General features: G+C 45.2%; 1 protein-coding gene across 1 annotated transcript in view; it reads left to right on the forward strand.

Annotated features, from left to right (window-relative positions):
* The window catches only part of TMEM120A (transmembrane protein 120A), a 121,347-nt gene that overhangs the window by 58,659 nt on the left and 45,332 nt on the right, over positions 1 to 17,356 (forward strand). Inside the window, exons 3-4 of the mRNA XM_069226726.1 lie at positions 6,822 to 6,935; positions 7,925 to 7,984. Of these exons, the coding sequence (XP_069082827.1) occupies positions 6,822 to 6,935; positions 7,925 to 7,984 (174 nt within the window). The remainder of the gene's footprint in view (positions 1 to 6,821; positions 6,936 to 7,924; positions 7,985 to 17,356) is intronic.

Raw genomic sequence — 17,356 nt, forward strand, 5'->3', positions numbered from 1 at the left:
TATCCATTATTGATATTCCACTGGTACAGTAAGACAGGAGACCCCATCCCCTCTTTCCTTAAGCTACCATCACATCCGCTGTCATCTAATCTCTCACCATAATGTATTTACAGTCCTCCGGGAAGAGAGTTAGAGTATGACCATATTCGATGTGATGGACATTATCACCTGCCTGGTGAAGTGAAAGTGCCCTTTATCCCCATCTGTCCTGAGGCACTCCAACTCAGAGCCCTATGTGCTCCCTTTACTTGAAGATCATACCACATCCCAACGACTGATTGTACTCAACGCATCCCTCTTAGCAGCTTCGTTTTGATTCAACATAGGTTAGATTGTGATGTTTCTTGTGAGCATATATCTTCCTTGATCTCCTTAGTGTGTGGGCCTTAGGATAAGTGAACTGTTTGCCATTATCAGTGGCCTATTGCGTAGTCAAATTCCAAGTCTCTCAAAAAGATCATTTATCCTGAATTTTAAATTTGCAGAGGCAGTTAGTATGCAATTGGTTTTCTTGCTTCATTTCTAGCAATGAGTGGCACTTTACCTGAACCGCTGCACTGTAGTCAAGTAAACTTAATAGTTCCTGGTTGTCCAGGGGCAATGGGCCAGATAGTGTAGCTGATTTCACTATAGAATCCCTGTCACGCTAATTCAAGATTTGGGCCACTGTTGGGTGCTGTGGAGCACCAGGACCAAGAGGGGTCACCAGAACTGTATGAAGTATGGAGGTATCCATTCATGGGTCAGCTTTTCCAGCAACCTCAGTACAAGAAATTCAGAGACACTGTGAGCCTCCGTTCTCTCCGGCAACTACACTCATCTTACGTTATTGTGACAGGATCGTCCCTCTGCACCTACAGCGCTTTGGCATCCAGAGTTTGAATCATCTACTGGATAATGTCTGTTTGCTTCTGGATCGAACAGACACCAGTTTGAAGTTCATCCAGTGTATTTTCTTCAACTGTAGTGACTCTTTCAACTATTTTCAGTTGGTCAGCTCTATGCCGGGTAGGTCCACTGCCACAGAGTCTGTTTTTTGATTGTGTCCATCTGGATTCCCCAATAGCAAATAAAATATTGTTCAGCCATTCTGTTCCATTTTGCACTGTCCTAGCCCTCAGTAGCTATCATTTTTCATCATTCTGTGCCAGGTCATGGCCAGCCTTCATTATCGTCTGCCCAGACAAATATAAGGGCTTGGGGGCAATCACTGGGCCAGTCTGGAGCAGTCGACTCAGCACTACCTGATGGCCCCTCTAGAGTATCCCGGAAGCTCTAATGCAGTCAAGCCAGACAATGCTGATTTGCACTGCTATTAAGTCACTGAGCTACAGTACAATCATGAGAGTATCCTCCCCTCCCTTCGATTGTCTCCAATATTAACCATCACCCTGGGTAGTGATGACATACCCCTAAACCATCTGAGTTCATCTACAGCTACTAAACAAGCCACAGTCCTTGGGTGACAGTGATGCCCATATGTTGTCCCTCACTTATGGCTCTCTGCAAATTCCAGTGCCAGTCATGTAACCAACTGGATGCTCTATGGGGAACAGTACCAAAAAATTCACTTTCAGCAGGAGAAACCACTTCAACAGGTTATCTGTTGGTCACGTTCCCTCCTATGCATCCCCTTCCAAGCATCGCCACCGTGCTCGCGTCTTTCGCACTGCCTCAACTCTTACACGGAGACTCCACCTAACCTGGGCCTCACCTGCACTTCCTAAGCTCCTGTGTGAACTCGATCCCGCCACCATTTTGGATTGGACAGGGCCAAGATCTGTGCCTCGGCCCCTCCACTATAGCGCAATCAGAAGCCGAAATACAGGGGTAGGGACACCTCCACAGCTTCTCCTCGGGACACTGGCCTCAGTCAGTCACCAGCGTCTCCTCTGCCTCTCCCCTGCAGCTGCCATTCAGCCTGCAACCAGGAGCCACTGCAGCACTGGCTCTTCCATCAGCATCTAGCGACTCCCTGCCTCAGGTGCTACAGGAACACTGCATTCATGGGCCTGTATAGGTATGATGAATTGTCAGCTTGCGGTGTTTTATGGGAGCTAACTCAATGCCTGCCTGTCTCAGAACTTTACAAATGGGCAAAGGCTGAGGATGCCGTGATTTGCATCTTGCACCTCTACCAAAGGAAATCTATAGAACTGTTTAAATCAATCAGCATTTGTATAGCACAGCACTGTCATCTGTAGGAGTATCTGGGCACCGAGGGTCCCATGTCTCTGTCGAAAAGCCAGGTCCTGAGTTTCATCGGGTCTCCGTTACTTTGCCCCAGCCGCAATGGGTGGCTCTGTGGTGCATGGCGATGGCATGCTGGGTGTTTTCTTTTTCAATGGTAAAGTGAACAATGGTGGTGTGGTCAGTTGAGGTGAGTTCTGGGACATCTCTGAATTTGATTCTGTTGCTGGAGATAAAAATGGCGTCAAATGTGTGTCTGACTTTGTGTACGAGTTTGGTGACTAGTTGGGTGAGGCGGATGTTGCTCAGGATCACCAGGAGGATGGTGGAGTTGGCATCATTCAGATAGTCGATGTGGAAAATGAGATCACTGAGTAGGACATAGTGGTGGAAGTCGATGGCTGGTGGGGGCAATGAGGTTGGAGATAGCATTGCAGAAGGTTGGTCAGGGTCGGGGGGGGTGTCTGTCAATGAGGGTACCTCTCATTGTGGTATTTGCGTAGGTCTGAATTCAGAGGTTGAGGTGTTCCATGTGTGGCATTGGGTCGTCATTGGCAATAGTGCATCGGATGGTTTCTTTAAAAATGATGATGGCTTCTTTGAAGATGATAGCGATGACCCCCTCCGTGTTTGTTGGTTCAGTCTCGGTATATAATCTTGTAACCCTCGGGAGTGGCTGTGGCGATGTCAGGATTCGAGGAGCGGCTGAGCCATGGTTCGGTGATGAAGTCCACATCAGGGGAGAGGGTGGAGATGGTGTCCGAGATATCTGTGGCGTGTTTGCAGAGGGAGCGGGCGTTGAGCAGGATGCATTGGAGCGGTTTCTGGTTCTTTGTGGTCTTCTAGGGGGAAGCGGCGATGGTCCAGTGTGGGCTGTAGGTCCTATGTAGCAGGAGAAGTGGCAGTGGTGTGAGGTAGAAGGTCCTTTAGTTGATCGCAAAGAGGATGTGAAGCATCTGTTATGGTGTCTGGGGTCCAGGGTCAGGAGCTCCTCGGAGGTGTAGCATTGGATGGTGAGGGGATCAGAGGTCCTAGCACTGGGCATGGTCCAGGCGTGTATGGGCATAGACGAACTTGCTTTTTGCACTGCTGCACAGCGGCCTCCATAAAGTAGTTATACGAGGTGGGAGAGGCAAACCGAATCGTGAACAAGAGGAAGCAAGAGGTTGCTAAGGCAACAGAGCACTGAGGTTCCCTTTGCAGAGGCAGAGTGCGGGCAAGCGGGAGAGCAATGAGTCAGGGGAGTGGTGACCTGGAAAGCGAGGTCAAGCACTGCTCATAGGGACCGCTCTGCGGCCTCCATAAAATCATCGTGAAAGGTGGGAGAAACCTGCAGGGAGGTGGTAGGGCGGGAGCGGGAAGAAACAACATTGATGAGATCAGGGGAACGAGCGGTTGCGAAGGCAACCAAAAGCAAACCAAAGCATGAACAAGAGACACTATCCTTTTCCAGACAAACCCCAAAATAGTTGACATACCATCTGTATCTGGGATGGTCTCTCTTCCTTGAGTCCTAAAGTATTTATGCAAGCACATACTGAACTCCACACTTTGTTCCTGATTGACTAATCAATGTAGTTTTGTGAAGGACTCCTGCTCAGCTTGTTTATAAAGTCAGTTAATGATTATTGCAATGGCAGGCACCACTGTATGTTACTTGCACCTGTTTCATGACACAATATATTCAACTGACAACCTATGTATATATGACATTCTGTATGACTCAAGGTCTGTATGAACCACAACTTGTTCTATTAGTAAGTAATAAGACTGATTAGGGAAAAGGCTTGTCTGGCTCCATTGTTTGTTTTTGCTAAAAAGAAGCATTTGAAATGCAATTTCACAACTTTATTAACAGATATTAATCTGTAGTCTTCCTGTCTTGGGGTACGAGCACCAAAAAAGAGAAACATCTTAAAGTATTGGCTGCCTTTAACACCCACAAGAGTGATGGATATGTGCATTGTTTTCTGTGGCCTGTATAGTCTACCTATTGTTTAAATTATAATTTTGTTTTACTGCCTATGAGCAGAGTAACATGATTATCATTGCACTAAATCAAGCCCCTGGGAATTATTAGAAGGTGAGGACTTGGAGCTGCAGTAGCTTGGTTGAGCTCCTGAAATGTATTGTGAGTTTGTTGTAGGTCGTGTTTTTTCACTTTGTTTTTGATGTGGCTGATATCCTTGAAACTGAACTATGTCTTCCTCCCCCTCAGCAATAACTGCTTGGTTTTGGCTGGTGCCCTACAGCTGTTCTAAAGCACTGTACACAACTTCTGTTTTCTCTTAATGTCACTGATAAAGGGAAGTATTTATATACTCCTTCAGTGCTTTATACAGTGTGTGTAAGTTGCTCTTTGGTCACTTCAGAATGCATCATCATCCTGAAAATAAGAAGAAAAGAAAAGGGCGTAAAAAAGTGAAATAGATGATCCAGGCTAAAGATGGTTTTATATTACAGATGGGGGAGGGTCCTGCTCTTATCCTTCTATCTTTGTCATCTCACTGTCACCCACTGCAGGGGTCTCTTTAGAATGGGACCTCGGCTGTTCTACCTGGCCCTCTTTACAGGGTGCTCCCCAAACGTTTTGCCTTCCTCCTCCTATTTTTTCTGACCTAATGTTGTTGCCTCTAGGACTCTGAACACTTTAACACTGCAGTGCTAAAGTGCAGGTGATCTCCCTTCTGAAGTTGGTATGATTGGCTTATGCCTAATTGGCACATTTAATTTACCTTGCACAGTGGTATCCCTATAGCTAGGGCCTGTAAATTAAATGCTACTAGTGGGCCTGGAGCGCTGCTTGTGCCACACACACAAGTAGCCATTCAAACTGTCTCAGGCCTGCTAGCGCAGGGCCTGCATGGGCAGTTCACAGGGACCTAGCATCTAAATTTACTTGCCAGGCCTGGAACTCCCCTTTTCTCTATGTACATCACCCCTAAACTAGGCCCTAGCTAGCCCTATGGGCAGGGTGCTATGCATGTAGAAGGCAGAACATGTGCCAGGTTGTGTGGCCTGTCATTGTAGTGGCAAACAGCCTATTTGGTCCCTCTCTGCTGTGAGTGCTGCCTTTCTCATAGGATTGGATTGGAAGTGCCATACCTTATGTCTTGGTGATATTGTCTGTTCTATGACTGGTACCGTAGGCGTGTTTGGTATGCTTGTAATGATAGTGAGAAATGCTGCTTACTGGTGTATGTGTTTTTTTTATTACCATTATAGAAATGCCACTTTTAGAAAGGGGGAATTTCTCTGTGCTTATGACTCTGGTGTTTTGCATCTTGACTCCAATCCACGTCTGGGGCAGAGTGACAGCTGGGCTTTGTGCATACTTTTCAGACAGCCTGTACACAGGGAGGGTGGAGGTGTCACATAGGTGCATCTGCATATTGAATGGTCTTCCTGGGCTGAGAGAGGGAGAGGCAGGGCACACTTGCATTTGTAAAGGTTGTGCCCTTGCCTCACACAAAGGGCTTGTTTACTCCCCACTGATGTATGGAGACTGTGCTGGAGGAGAAAGGGGACACTCCTGGAACCAGTTAGTACTGGTTGGAACCTTTTTTCCCCCTTTTGTGGAAACTGTTCTTGATCTGTGGTCCAGGCACCCCTGGGGGTCCGCGACTGCTTCAAAAATCAAATAAAATTAACAGACTTACAAAAAGTAAATGTACAATTGAAGATTTTTGAACCTTCTGTAATGTGAAAAAATTTGAAATTGAAGGTTAAAAATTACATTTGCACCAGTAAGATTTTGTTTCTGCTTGAAAATGCCAAAACAATGGCATTAGAGTGCAGAGTGTGTGAAAAGGAAAGCGATCGCAGAATAAAAAAAAAAGTCACGGAAAATGTAAGCGCAAAATACGAGGTGCTTACAGGCAGTGTTATAATCATATTAATCAAAGCTCAAGCAATTATCACTTTTGATCTGACACTGCAAGGTTTTTGTGAGTCATTTCTTTGCAGGTTATTGCAATTCCTTGAATCTTCCTTTGTGTGAAGACCATTGTTAGTGAGACCAGAAACTAATAACCTTTCAGTATAAGTTCCAACACTATATAGTTTTCGTTTTAGAAAAATTTAATTTGATACTGATCTGATATGTGGATGTGCTGGAGTGAGGGGCCTTTGCACAAATAGCAGCTGATACTCATCACTTGCATGTGGTGTGTCGTCTGCTGGAGTAGCATAGAAGATTTTGGAGAACAGGATGCTGATGGGGGCAGTCCTGGAGGGTAGAATGTGTTTGATATGTGGTGAGAGAGGTAGTGTGGCAGTATGTTGTCTCGAAAGGAGGAGGCAGCTGGACAGATTTGCTGCCGGAGCTCAATGAAGGGTTGTTTATTAAACAAACATCACCTGATCTCTGTTCCTGCATGTTCTTTCATTGTCCCGGAACCGACCAGCATTAACAGCCATTGTAAGCTTAGAGCTGTCGGGCCAATAAATCGTGAGGTCATGGTTATTCACACACAACATGGTATTTTGGTGGTTTCTTGCCAAATACCTCCATACCGGTTCAAATGTAACTTTTGCTATATGACTAGCTAACACATTGTCAATAATGAAGGTCTGTGAAAGGGAGCAGGTGAATGTTGGCTATGTAACCTCAAAATTTGTACTTTCCCTAGATGCAAGGTATCCTATGGAGAGGACTCAAAGGAGCTCAGAGAGATAGAGGCACTTATCAAAGAGCGCCAGAGCACCTTCTTTGAGATGGAAGCCTTCCTCCCGAAAGAAAATGGGTAAGAGACCTGATCTTTTCTGAGGATCTCATTTAAAGAGTAATGATAGTGTATGAATTCATGTTGAAAAAGGGGTTAAGTACGAGACTAGATCTTGAACAGTAAGGCATAAAGGATTAAGGCTGGATCCAAGATGGCAAGGAAGGAGACAGGTGGGTTTGGTGGGTGGAAGATGCTAATCTGGTAAGAAATCTGGCTCTGCCAAGTGTGCAGGTGTCTAGGAGTTCATTACAGAGCATGCACAGTAGAGATCTGGATCACGTCCATGAATAGACATAAAAGGAGTGTTGAACCTCTGGTGAGAAAAGATTAGGGGAAAGGGGTGAGATCTCGGGACAGAAGGCAAGTGGATAAACTAACCACTGGGTAAATGACAAAAATGAGACATGATGGGTAAGGGTTAACTAGTAGGACTGCATTTCTGGTGAGAATAGGATCATTCATTGAGGTTGGATCATAGACAAAGAGGCTATACAGCTTAAGATAGGGTTGACTAGTATTCGCTCTGAAGGTGTTTGTTTTGTAAAGCTGACGCTCGTGCATTATGAACAATTTCATGATCATAAAAACATTAGTGCATATTCATTACCATTAACAGTTGTCTCTAATTTCACTAATTGAATATTTAACCTGAAGGGTGAAGGGGCTTTAAATCATGTTATTAAGGCAGGTTTGAAATGTTTCTGGGGAAAGCATGTTCCCTACATTGTAGAAGCCAAAATTGCTTTAGTCTGCTCCGCTACATGTAAGGCGGTAAAACATTGTAAGGCAAATCAAAAAGTATGCGAGAGACGAAGAGCAGGACGGTGTAAGATAGCGGGAGAATACGGTAGCACGTAGGGGACAAAGTTAGATACTAACAAGGGCTGGAAGGCATTTGGAGGCTGATTGAGTGGAAACTTAAGGTACTTACGACGGCAGATTTTGATAAATGTCTGATCAGCATGGCAGATGTACGTACTGACTCTGTGTTGCTTCTCTTCTTGCAGGTTGTACCTAAGGCTGGTGCTCGGAAACGTGAATGTAACACTCCTAAGCAAACAAGCAAAGTAAGGCTCACCTCCTTGCCCGCAGTTGACTAACTGGTGTTGCACACTGATCGATGGCCTCTTGGGCAGATGGTTAAAGTGGGGCGAGGGTGCTTTGACACATGGTACTACAGTCCTCAGCAGCACACACACAATGCACTAACATCACTTTCTTTACTCACAGTACTGTGATAGTTACTCACTGGCACAAAATGTCTTCCCAGCCTTGTGCAGCTCACCCACATGATGCGTTATTTATTTTTTGACACTGATAAGATATGCTAATGTTTTACTTAATGTTTGTGTTACTTTGATTGCTGAACCAAGGGGTTGAGGTTCAGGACGCTCCACAGACGTTCCTGAGAGTCTCCTTCCTGAGAGTACCATAGTAGATCGGGTATTGGCTGAGTGTGTTACTATTTTTCTCGATAATCTATAGGTTGCTCAAGTCCTGAAGGCTTTGATTGTGCCCATTTGTATCATGTCACTAGCTAGGATTGTAGTTCTCTTATTGAGCAGGAGAACCTTTGCTTGAGGTGCTATTAATGAGCATTATAACTCAAGCAGTCCTTGTTACGCACACAGGCTGATCTTTCCGGAGGGCAGCCTTGTGGTGTCTTTTTATGAGGCTATATAATGCACACTGTAAGTATATTCCTTCCAGGTGCGTTTAGCAGGTTTAATAGTAGCACCCAGGAAGGCCAGTGTCACAAAAGCAGCTAGAACAAATGGATTTTGGAAGCAGAATCTAAACAGGTTGCTTAGGGCCAGATGTAGCAAAGGTTTTTACCCATTCTGTGTCTATGGGAAAAAGTGTTTGTACATATGGCCCTTAGTGTAGTTCTCAATTACTTAATTTTGTTTTATTTTCTTGTGACACTTGTGTCTCTTTTTCCAAGTACCGGTGAGTTTTAGGAATGTACTCTGAGATACAAGTCAAGCAATGTGAAATGTTGTTCGAGGTGGCTTGATCTGCTGTGCTAAATCCTGTCAAGCAGGCTAATGGGAGATGGGACAAATGACTGCATGTTCGTCTTTGTATGGAAGGCCGGGTAGTGCAGAACACGAGTGAGATGTGAAATTTCTGTCCGTCACACAGTGTGGTAGGCTAATGTGCCTAAGAATAATTTAATTTGCTTCATGTCAACATAAAATATTCGCTTAGCATGAACACTGAAGATTATTATCTCTTATGGTGTATCTGTTCTCCGTCATGGTCACCTCTCTTATTTTAAGAGTAGTATTTTCTCAGGACTTACAAACATAAGATGGATCTTCACCACTTTGCTGTTTATTACAGTCAGAAAGCTCAGAAGATGATGCTCTGATAGAGCCACCTACTGACTAAAGACTTTTACACAAGCAATTTAGAAAACTCTAGGGTGAACCTTTGCGTGAAATTAATTGGATGGTCCAGCAGGTCAGCACAGGGCTCACAATTGATGGAGGTATAAGAGAGCCAAGGGGTAGAAATGGTGTATTAACTATCTTCTCTCCCTTCTTGCTTCTTTTCTGACACCTACTTACTCTGTAAGAAGCGTCCTCTACAGTGAAGAAATTGACTGTCCAGTGCCTCTAATCCAGCACATTTGCTGACCCTTTACATAAACAAGATAGTTGAATGCAAGTGCTACAAAGACATTGTGGCCCTCATTACAACCCTGGCGGTCGGTGGAGAAGTGGCGGTAATACCACAAACAGGGCGGCGGAAAAATATCAGAATTACAAGCATGGCTGTGACCACCATGCAAAACCGCCACTTCTCCCCTCCGACCGCCAGGGTGGTAAAGACTGCTGAGCTGGAGACTTCGGTCTTCAGCCCGGCGGCCGTCACTACACCGCCGGCGGCCGTCACTACACCGCCGGCGGTATCACGACCCCGCATACCACCATGGATTTCGTGGGGTTCTGTACCACCATGAAATCCATGGCGGTAGGCACTATCAGTGCCAGGGAATACATTCCCTGGCACTGATAGGGGTCTCCCCCACACCCTCCCCAGAGTCCTCCCCCCAAACCCATGATCCCCCTACCAACCCCCAAGGATGGTAGGATCCCCCTTCCCACACCCCCCCAACACTGACACACACACACCCCCTACACGCACACTCACACAACCACACATACATGCACACATACATAGACATACACAGACATTTTCCATACACACAACTCCCACCCGCATGCATACACGCACTCACACAACCCCTCGACACACTCACATGCACACCCCTATGCACACACACAACAACCCTCCTCCCCTAACGGACGATCACCTTACCTTGTCCGGTGATCCTTCGGGAGGGAACGGGATCCATGTGGGCTGCTCCGCTGCCTGCTCCCCGTCACCAGAACACCGCCACACCGAATCCTGGGACGTTATTCGGTGGGCGGTGTTCTGATGATGTGGAGCAGCCTCCTTTTCACCGCTGACCGCCAGTATGGCTGCTGGCGGCTCTGTCTGAAAAAGAGCGGAGGGCTGCCAGCAGTCATGATACACTGGGCGGAAAACTGCCTGCACTGGCGGTCTTCAGCACTGCGGTACCTCGGCGGTCTTGGTAAAAGACCGCCGAGGTTGAAATGAGGCCCTGTGTGTATACTTAGCAAGTTCCCATAGAGGAATTCATTGGGAGAAATAGCTTTACAGGAACATGGGGAACGACTCGTACATATGACGTATTAAAAATCTTAAATGTCTTTTTAAATAATCTCTCTGTCTAGAAATTATTTACTCCCAATCGTGTATCCTGAAAAAACAGAATAATGGTGGCAGAAACTACCTCTGCCCGATTTACATTATTTTTCTGTGGAGAAAGCCCGTCCACATCCTCACCAAATCTGTGTATGGTCCCTTACCTGTTTCACTCCTGATCTGTAGTTACTTCAGTTCTTGCATGGAGTAAATCTCTGACCATTTCCAAGGTGGAGTTTTCAAACGCTGACAAATGTCCATGTTTCTGAGCATTTCTTAGCATCAAGACGATAGACACATTGGAACACCAACTACTTAACCCTAGCCCTGTAGAATTTACTACTGCAAATTTATATACATTGGTGGTGTATAACTCCACTTTAGTAAGTATATTTACATCTGCAAGGAATGCAATTGTGGATTCCTGGCAGGCATAAAAATGTAAATTTGGTCTTAAACTTAAGTTTGCAACCAAATTTATCTTTGTATAAACGTCCCTTTTAATATTGTATGTTCTTTAATTGATAAACACAAAATTACCTTTGATTGGATCTTTGAGAACCAGTGTAAACCAAGTGAACCCTTTTACATTAGTGGTTTGTGAAGATAACACTTTTTTTGGGTTGAGTGAGCAAGCGCTCTGTTCCTGTTGTAATCTCTCTGTGGGCTTTCAACCACGCCCATCACTTTCGTTGGTTTGTGGGCTTGCCTTTTAAAATTCACTTGATTTCATTAGTGGAAGGCATGCATACGTCATGCCTTTTCTGGTGTTTAGCCCTCCTTGAGAGCACCGGCCAACTACTGAAAACATACAAGGCTCTATGTTTTCTGCATGGTTTCTAGACTACTTTTTCTCTTTATTTTGTAGGCAATGCGATCTTGCTGGTCAGTAATCAAGCACTTTTCATGACTACCAGTTTATTTCTATTGTTTATTCTAGCACTCCTTTGCAAATTCAAGGCTTTACACAGCGTGATTGCGCTTGTTTAAAAAAAAAATATTATTACTATGCAAAGGTGAAACCGGACCGGTCTTTTTGTTCTGATTAGTCACCTTCACGCTCATGGCGTGGCACTTTAAAACCGCCCCCTTATGTGAAATTGTAATACTTTTCATTTTCAGTTTATGTAACAAGAAAAGTCCAGTTAGGAGTTTACAACGCTAATAGCTCTAAATCAAGCAAATGCAATACCCATTGCATTGCAAATGCTTGTTTTATTTTCTTGTTCTTCTTTTTTTTTTAAAAATAAAAATCAGATTGAAATGCAAATACTTAAAAATAATTGTATGGTCCAATGATAGTTTCTAGCATAGAACCCTTAGGCTTTTCATTCGGGTTGGTATTGTGATTAGGAGCCCTTCTTACTCAGTTTGTAATTAGATTTCTTTGACATTAATGTGTTAATTTTAAAGTCTTTTTTTCAATCCATATTATTTTCTAGATTAGTGTGTGTCAATGTGCTTCAGTCCTTGTCGGTTTTGTAGGACTTTTGCCAGGACTGAGTTGAACATCACCACGTATGAACTCTGCATATCATTTGAGGGACTTTGAAACACTTTACCCGACTTCTACTTAGACTGTTCCAAAAAAAAAAAAAAAAAGAATTTCCACATTTTATTTGTAGGTCAAATGGACCAAAAGTTATTAATATTGTGCAACGCTGTGCCAGATTGCAAAACTCAGTTTGTCTCATTCAGCTGCTGGTTGATGTAATCCATCATTTACAGATGACATTTTCACTCAAATTGTGTAAGGATTCCAGTTTAACGGATGCGAGAATTACCTTTTTTTGTTGGCAGTAGGAAACACAAAACTTAAAGACTTAAGGTAGGAAGGAATGATTCCTTCATTGTCATGACATTTTTTTATTTCACTATGCATACATATATACTCGCTGAAAAAAAACAAAGGTTACAGGGACGTTATAGTTGGGTTGATGTTTTACTCATACAAAACCATAGAAATTCAGCAGGTATAGTTTTACTTATTGTTATACTTATCTGAAGAATGGCGCCCCCATGCACAGTTTTCTCCTAAATAATTGTACTGCAAATATTCCATTGATATTATCAATGATGTCATAAAAGATGTCATGCATGATCTAATAATGTGGGGTAATTAACAGTGAATGGCGGAGGCGCAAGTTATAGTTACCTTAGGGTGCGAGTTATAGTTACTTGAGCTAACCATAACTACAACTGTTGAATTCTGTGGTTTTGTGCAGGTAAATTCAGAACCTAATTATAACATCCCTGTAACCCTGTAACCTTTGGTTATTTAAGTGAATTTCTATGGTTTTTGTAATGCTATTTACTAACTATAACATCCCTGTAACTTTTGTTTTTTTCTGTGAATTTCTATTCTTTTTTACGTAAAGTAATTTTAATTACTATATGTTAAACCAACCACCGCATTCAGCTGTGCTTGGCAGAGGTTGGCTGCAGGGCCTGTGGCCAACCCCTATAACCACCCAACCCCCGCCACGCAGGCCTTTGGCTGTGCATGGCGGGGTTGGCCATAGGGCCTGTGGCCAACCCCCTATGACCACCCAACCCGCGCCACACAAAGCCTTCATTACACACCCAGGTGGATCCACAGATTTTTGGGCGGTATCCCATGCTGCTTATTTTGTCCCTGTGTGAGCCACATCCTTGGGGCATGGCCAATGTAATTAATCAGGAAGGGGGCGCACGGAGCACCCCTCCTGGGCCTTTTAAAAGCCCTCTGGACCACCATCTCCCCAGGCCTATATTTTAGAAATAGGTGGGGGTTCGGCCCTGGGGACCGGCTGCACAGACCCCCCTGGGCCCCATAGACCACCCCCTCCCACTGCAACCTATTAAAATGAATATGGGGGCCCGCGGTCTTAACCACCGCCTCCGGGCCCCAGGAACCACCACTTTCCCAAGGCTACATAATAAAAAAAAAGTTAGGGGGGGCTGCGCAGACACCCACCCCCACCACGACCCCGGGTCCTGGAGACTACCATCTCACCAGGACAACATTAAAAAAATATATGGGGTGGGTCGCACAGACTCCCTGGGCCCCGGTGACCACACCTCCCCGGGGCTATATCTTAAAACTATATTGGGGGATGGGAGTGTGCGTAGACCTAGGCTATTTTTAAAATATGTACTGGGGGAGCCACAAGGACCCCCCCCCCCACCTCCACCTCCAACCACTATCCCCGACCAAACCCACCCCCCAGGGGCAGTGTGGACCACCACCTCCCCGGGGCAAAATACTTTTTAGGTTGTAGCCTGAAGGTCTTTTATTTTTTAGGTTGCAGCCGCTCCGCTGTCTGGTTTGCTAAAGACATCTTGGGGACATTCAGAAAGTTGACCTAGGAGTGCATTCTACCCGTTGCTTGCCATTGGCTCTGTGGTCTGTAACTCACATCTTCTTGCTGTCCATTTGCTGGCTTTCTTTGTTTTAGGCTGGCCAACTTGAGTTTGGTCCTTCCTTTGCCAAAACCTTATTTTCTAAATCATTCCAAGTGGTCCCTTTCTGCAAACAGGGCTGTAAATCTTGTTCTTAACTTGTCACAGTTGCTATGCATTCTAAGACCAAAGTCAAATGCCAGGCTCTGTTTTCTAGGGGGCCCTAGTTTACTTTTCTATTCTTTGACTTCAGAGTGAGAGGATTTATGTGACAATCTTGCTGATGGTAGGAGTACAAAAGAGTTTTCTTGTAGCACACAACAACAATTAAATGAACTATGTAAGTATTTCAGAATATATTAGAATTAGGAATGTACAATTAATGCACATTTTTTGTTATTTCTGAAGCGTGATGGAAACATACTTTAATATGACCACAACAAATCATTAAACTAGGTGATGCAGTTTCCACACATTTTCCTCTGTGCACTGTATAGTTGTATTAGTAAAAATGTATGTCTGTGTAAATGTAATGGTCATTTCAATTAAAATGTGTTGTCTGTAATTGCTACCACTTCATGAATACTCTACTCCACTTTACTCTTCACCACTGCACTCCACTCTGCACCACCCTATTCCACTGCACTCTGCAGCACTCCACTCCATGCCACTGCACTCTACGCCTTTTCACCCTACCCCTCTCTACTCTACCCAGTATCACTCTACTCTCATGTTTCACCACTGCACTCTACAGCACTCCAGTCTAGGCCACACCAGTCTCCTCTGCACAACGTTATTCTATGCTTCTGTACTCTACGACACTCCGCAATACTCTCTACGCCAGTGTACTTTACTCTGTTAGACTCAACTCAATGTTCCTGCACTCTACACCAATCCACTGTACGCCCCTGTAATCTACTCTGCACCACTGCACTCTATGCCACTACACTATACCACTTCACTCTCCGCCACTACACTCTACACAACTGCACTCTACCCTGCACCACTCAACTGTACACCACTTCACTCTACTCTGAAACAATCTACTCTACACTACTGCACTCTACATCACACTACTCCACTCTACCACTCAATGCCATTGCACACTACGCCACTCTATTCTTAAACATTGCCCTCTGCCAGTGCACTCTCCACAACTGCACTCTTGTCAGTGCGCTCTACGCCACTGCACTTCGCATCACAATACTTCATGCCACTGCTCTCTGCCACGCTACTCTTTTCCACTGCACTCTGACACTCTACTCTGCAACACTGCACTTTCCGCCACTCTGCTCTACTCCATTTTACTGCAGTGTCTCTGCACTCTGTACTCTACTTTGCACCACTCTTTCTGGTCTACCCCCCTCTTTCTACTCTACCCTGCACCACTCAGTGCCACTCAGCTCTACACTGCACTCAGTGCCACTCAACTCTATTCTGCCCTCTGCATCACTGAACCCCATGCCATTCCCCTCTGCACCACTCTACACCACTCCACGCCACTGCACTCTACGCCCATGCACTCTGCTGTGTGCTAATCTGCACCACTCCACTCTGATGCTGCATTGTACACTGCTGAATTCAATGCCACTGCATTGTACGCCACTATACTCTGCAACACTCTATGCCAGTGCACTCTACAACAGTCCAATGTATGTCACTCCAGTTTATGCCACTCTACACAACTCCACACAATGCCCCTCCAATGCAGGACACTCTGCCACTCCACTCTACTCAAGTGTTCACCATTCTGCTCCATGATACTCCTCTCCATGCCACTAACTTTTATCCATGCTCCACTGCAGCCACGCTAGTGCACAACATGACTAAAACACATTGGCAAAGCCAATACTCTTGCATAGGCGAAACCTGATGGCTTTGCCAATGCTTGTTTTAAAATGGAAGAGGGGCCAAGGGGCCCCCTCCCTCCCAGGCTGATTTCAGCCCAGAGGACACTGTCTCTAAAAGCCCAGCCACATGTTCTTGGGTGCGCTGGTTCCACCCAGGGCACCCAGTATAAATTTATGGGGACCGCAGAAGAGCCTCAAGGCCCCCGCCGTCCCGGCTGACTCAAGGGAGCAATAATTTCATCTCTTTTCCTGGCCGCATATCTGCGTAGAGATGAAATCTCCGATTCCAGCAAGCAAGTGCATCTCTAAAGCTCCGGCTTGCTGGAAGTGGAGTGTTTGCTTTTGCTTAGCGAGAGCTGTAACAGCTCCCGCCAAGTAAAAGTAAACGACTACATTCAGAGGGTAGGCACCTCAGGAGGTAGTAGGAGCCAGCCTTGGGGGGTGGCGGTCCCCAGGGCCATATATGGGCTCCCGCTTCCTACTTTAAAAAAACGTATTTGGCCCTGGGGAGGTGGTGGTGGTGGTTCCCCGGGGCCTGGAGTCCACATGGACCCCCTCCGGTGAATTCTATTGCAGCCCTGGTGAGGTGGCAGTCCCTGGGTCCGGGGAGGGTCCACACAGCCCCCATCTGTTTTTTTCATTTAGCCCAGGGGAGGTGGTGGTCCCCAGGGCCTGGGGGTCCACCCCCCAATTCCTTTAAATGATGTAGCCCTGGGGAAGTGGTGGTCCTCTGGTATAACCCTACAATTTAGCCCCAAAGAGGTGGTGGGCCAACGGGAAGCCGAGTTTAAAAATGGCTGCCATCACTTTGTGGTTGAAGTGTCTGCAGCCAGTCAGAGCTCTGCACAAGATCGAACATATTAGCAAAGTCGTTGCGACCCTAGATATATAAATTTGGATTTCCTTTAATTTCTCTTAAACTACTGAACTGCTTTACACCAAATAACAAAAGGTGTAATCTGTGGACCAAAAGCTACCTTTCTTCCAAATTTAGTGTAATTCCACCCAGGGATTCGGGCTGCAGGCATGTCTAAAGAGTCTTTGAGAATTACCTTGGGAAACAAACTTTTTACCCCTGCTCCCTGTCCCCCACCCGTTTTTCTCTGAACCAGCTTGACAGATCAACCAAAAACTGTCCATGCACTTCAAGACCCTTGGGCAAACTTTTTTTGGGAACATTTTGTGAAGATTCGTTAAACAGCACTAAAGATATAGCCAACTCAAAAAAATGTTTTTTCTATGGAAACTAGGTCCTAATTTAACTATCTACTGGGGGCCACCAGTAGGTTATATAGTTGTTTCTCCTGCTCCAAGTTCCTCCTCAAAGGAACAGTTGCAGCCACAGCCTCTTGCAACAGTGAAGTATTTATTGGTAAATGGGAACCAACTATATATATATAATATATACATGCATATTTGAACATGTTCGGTTCACATATATCATCACCAATTCAAAGTGTATTACAAACA

Source organism: Pleurodeles waltl, chromosome 3_2 (assembly GCF_031143425.1).
Source record: "Pleurodeles waltl isolate 20211129_DDA chromosome 3_2, aPleWal1.hap1.20221129, whole genome shotgun sequence".
NCBI lineage: Eukaryota > Metazoa > Chordata > Amphibia > Caudata > Salamandridae > Pleurodeles > Pleurodeles waltl.